The sequence below is a fragment of the Corylus avellana genome, chromosome ca9, assembly GCF_901000735.1.
Source record: "Corylus avellana chromosome ca9, CavTom2PMs-1.0".
Lineage (NCBI taxonomy): Eukaryota > Viridiplantae > Streptophyta > Magnoliopsida > Fagales > Betulaceae > Corylus > Corylus avellana.
Genome location: NC_081549.1, coordinates 19,511,069 through 19,514,731, shown reverse-complemented (window position 1 = coordinate 19,514,731; position 3,663 = coordinate 19,511,069). Strand labels below are relative to the sequence as shown.

At 40.2% G+C, this 3,663-nt stretch overlaps 1 protein-coding gene across 1 annotated transcript; it reads left to right on the top strand.

Moving 5' to 3' along the window:
• Window positions 1-696: 696 nt before the first annotated feature.
• On the top strand, window positions 697-3,145 carry LOC132191940 (L-type lectin-domain containing receptor kinase IV.1-like). The gene has a single exon (XM_059607077.1). The coding sequence runs from the start codon at window positions 735-737 to the stop codon at window positions 2,736-2,738; it is 2,004 nt and encodes a 667-aa protein (XP_059463060.1). The 5' UTR covers window positions 697-734; the 3' UTR covers window positions 2,739-3,145.
• Window positions 3,146-3,663: the final 518 nt, after the last annotated feature.

The window sequence follows — 3,663 nt, the reverse complement described above, 5'->3', positions numbered from 1 at the left end:
CTCTGGATCTTAGTCAATAGACCAAGAAAAGGCACCATCAAAGTGGTGTTTGAAACAAGTTAAAGAGCTGATAAACTTTGAAACAATAACACCCACTGAAAGGAGGCTGTTGAAGGAGAGATACTGAATTCCCATCTAGATCCGTTGCAAGAGAGTAACAACTTCCAATTGATGAAACAATATCCACAAAAAGATCAAATTGTAGCAGCTATGAGAGATTAAAACCCACAAAAAAACAACAAAATATAACAAACATAGATACAAGACATAAAACAAAGCAAAATACAAAAAAGTAAGCAAAAAACCCTTAACATCAACAATAGAGGAGTAAGATTCTTGGCCGGTGCGTGTAAGCTTATAATAATGATGTAAATTAGATAGCCAATAATTTTACTCACTCGATCTTTTCTTTGGTTAAAACGACTTATGAAGCAATAATTGTAGTAGCTTTATAATTACATGTATGAAATAATAGCAAGTTACAACTACCAAGTTGTTCTTAACATAAAGCTTACAATTGTTTTTTGGATTGAAGTATTTAAAATAATAATAATAATAATAAAAAATTTATAAAAAAAAAAGGCTTACAAATTGTACTTTTCTGATGAGTCACTTATATCTTTGTGGTGCTTAGAAAATTGTACAAATAGTTGATTTTTTTTATAGCAATAGATGACATCAAATAACATATAAACTTGAAAGTAGAAGAATGAAACCGTGAAAAGAGGGAGCGGATGCACAGTATAGCCATGTTCATGTCCAAGCTAGTATTGCTTCTGTCTCTCCTAATCAGCTTCGTATCCTCCGAAGATACCAGCTTCACCTTCGTCGGGTTTAAGCCGGCAAATCTAAGCCTAGACGGCATAGCAGAAATCACTTCCACTGGCCTTTTGAAGCTCACTAATAATACAAAGGCTAAAATGGGCCAGGCTTTCTACCCCAATCCAATAAGCTTCAGGAACTCGTCGAATGGCGACGTTTCCTCCTTCTCTACGACTTTCGTCTTCGCTATCGTTTCTGAAGATGCCGCTTTGAGCGGTTATGGGCTTAATTTCGTGATTGCTCCAACAAGTGGACTCCTGGCAGGTATTTTATCCCAGTCCCTTGGCCTTTTCAATACTAGCAGCTTTGGTGATCCCAAGAATCAAATCGTTGTCGTAGAGCTCGATACAACCAAGAACCCAGAATTTCACGACATCAATGATAACCATGTTGGGATTAATATAAACGGGTTCCAGTCCGAGGGATCTGCTACAGCAGGATATTATGCTGATGACAATGGTGGGTTTAGGACCCTGCGCCTTAAAAGTGGGCAGCAAATGCAAGTTTGGGTGGAATACGATGGTGTCCAGAAGCAAATCAATGTTACTTTAGCTCCACTTGAAGTCGGTAAACCCAAAATTCCGCTATTGTCTTTGTCCCGCGATCTTTCACCAATCATTGGCAACAACATGTATGTTGGCTTCTCGTCCGCAACTGGCCAGCTCCTAGCGAACCATTATGTTCTGGCTTGGAGCTTTCAGATGAATGGCCAGGCTCCAGAACTTCTTCTCTCTCAAGTCCAGTTGCCTCCGATATCAGTCGGTATAGAGAGATCTAAATTTTTGACAATTGGGTTGCCTGTGATTATTGTTAGTTTAGCGTCGGTAGCAATTTCAGGTGTAATTTATGTCATAAGAAGGAAGAGGAAGTTCGAAGAATTGCTGGAAGACTGGGAGCTTGACTATGGGCCTCAGAGATTCAAATACAAAGATCTTTTTGTTGCCACAAAAGGATTTAGGGAGAAAGAGCTATTGGGCAAAGGTGGATTTGGTAAGGTCTATAGAGGTGTACTACCTACCTCCAAAATTAAGATTGCGGTGAAGAGGATCTCCCATGAATCAAGGCAGGGAATGAAAGAATTTGTTGCAGAAATTGCCAGCATGGGTCGGCTCCGCCACAGAAATTTAGTACCACTCTTGGGGTATTGCCGGCGAAAGAAAGAGCTGCTGTTGGTGTATGACTTCATGCCTAGTGGAAGCCTAGACAAGTACCTTTTTTACCAACCTACGCTCACTCTGTGCTGGAGCCAGAGATTTCGAGCAATACAAGGTGTGGCATCGGGGCTGTTTTATCTACACGAAGAATGGGAGCAAGTTGTTGTTCACAGAGATGTCAAGGCTAGTAATGTCTTGCTAGATGGTGAACTGAATGCTAGATTAGGAGACTTCGGTCTTGCAAGATTTTATGACCGTGGAACTGACCCTCAGACGACCCATGTGGTTGGAACCATAGGGTATATTGCGCCGGAGCTTGCTCGAAGCGGCAAGGCCACTACAAGCACCGATGTGTTTGCCTTTGGGGCCTTTTTGCTTGAGGTGGCTTGTGGAAGAAGACCAATAGAGCCACAGTGGCGAACAGAGGATGTCATCTTGGTTGATTGGGTGTTTTCTCAATTGAACCGAGGCGAAATTCTTGAGGCAAGGGATCCAAATTTGCGCACAGATTATGTAGCAGAGGAAGTAGAGTTGGTATTGAAACTTGGGTTGCTATGCTCTAATTCAGAGCCTGCAGCTAGACCAAGCATGCGCCAAGTTGTGCAGTTCTTGGAGGGGGATGTTCCTCTTCCAAAGTTACCGTCGGTTAGTCTTTATGCCAACGGCTTATCGTTCGCCATGTCTTATCCGGCGGCTCCTATGGACAATGTGTTCACGCCTACGTCTTTCGTTGCAGATTCGCTTCTCTCGGGCGGTCGCTGATTCTTAAAGTTTTTGTTACCCATTGTAAGTTTGTTTGTGACCATTAAAGTGTGATTTTTTGGAATGATCAACTATAATTTATTTCTTTAAGGTTGTGCAGTATATGTATGAGCATGGGCCTCTCTGATCATATATTTTGCAACTTTGCATGCTCCTATATCCGTCGAAATAGATGTATTGGGAGGATAATAATTCATTAGCGTTTTGGATTCATACTGGAAGCCATTATTAAGGAATGGATTTCACCCCTTGAACAAAAAAAAAAAGTATTTCTATTCATGTCCTGTGATGGAGATTAGACTTTTACATACGTATTATACAGCATGAACAGAAAAGGGTATAAGGTAATCAACAATAGATGTTTTATAAAATGTTTCTCACACTTTGTGTTGAGATATCAGCTTGTATTTATATGTGTCATATACAGTAGACTACAATGATAAATACAAAATTCAAAATAGCTTTCCTACCCTATTTCTATCATGATATTGAGCTGCTGCATTATCTTGAAGTGCTGGATTTGAGTTGCTGCTTCTATCCTCTGCATTATCTTTAGGAGTAGATATCAAATGTCCAACTATTTGATTATCTGCTCTTACATGCCCCTGCAAACTAAACTGTAATGGAAGTGAAATCTTGTGACAAAAGAGGCTTGGTCAACACGTCTGCTAGGTTGTCTTTCCTGAGAATAAACTGAATCAGAAGATTCTTGGTAGCAACATAATTAAGCACAAAGTGAAAGTCTATTTCAATATGTTTTGTTCTGGCATGAAAAGTTGAATTCGCAGTCAAATATGCGGCTCCAATATTGTCACACTATGTAGCTTGGCAGCGGCATTGACAAGGGACCGATACTCGATTATGTGTCGAGTTAGCAATAGTCTTTTGTTTCTTAGAGATCTATGAGATTAGATTAGAGCCAAGA

Coding starts and splice junctions, on each gene's coding strand:
- LOC132191940 (XM_059607077.1), top strand. CDS start 735: ATGCACAGTATAGCCATGTTCATGTCCAAGCTAGTATTGCTTCTGTCT.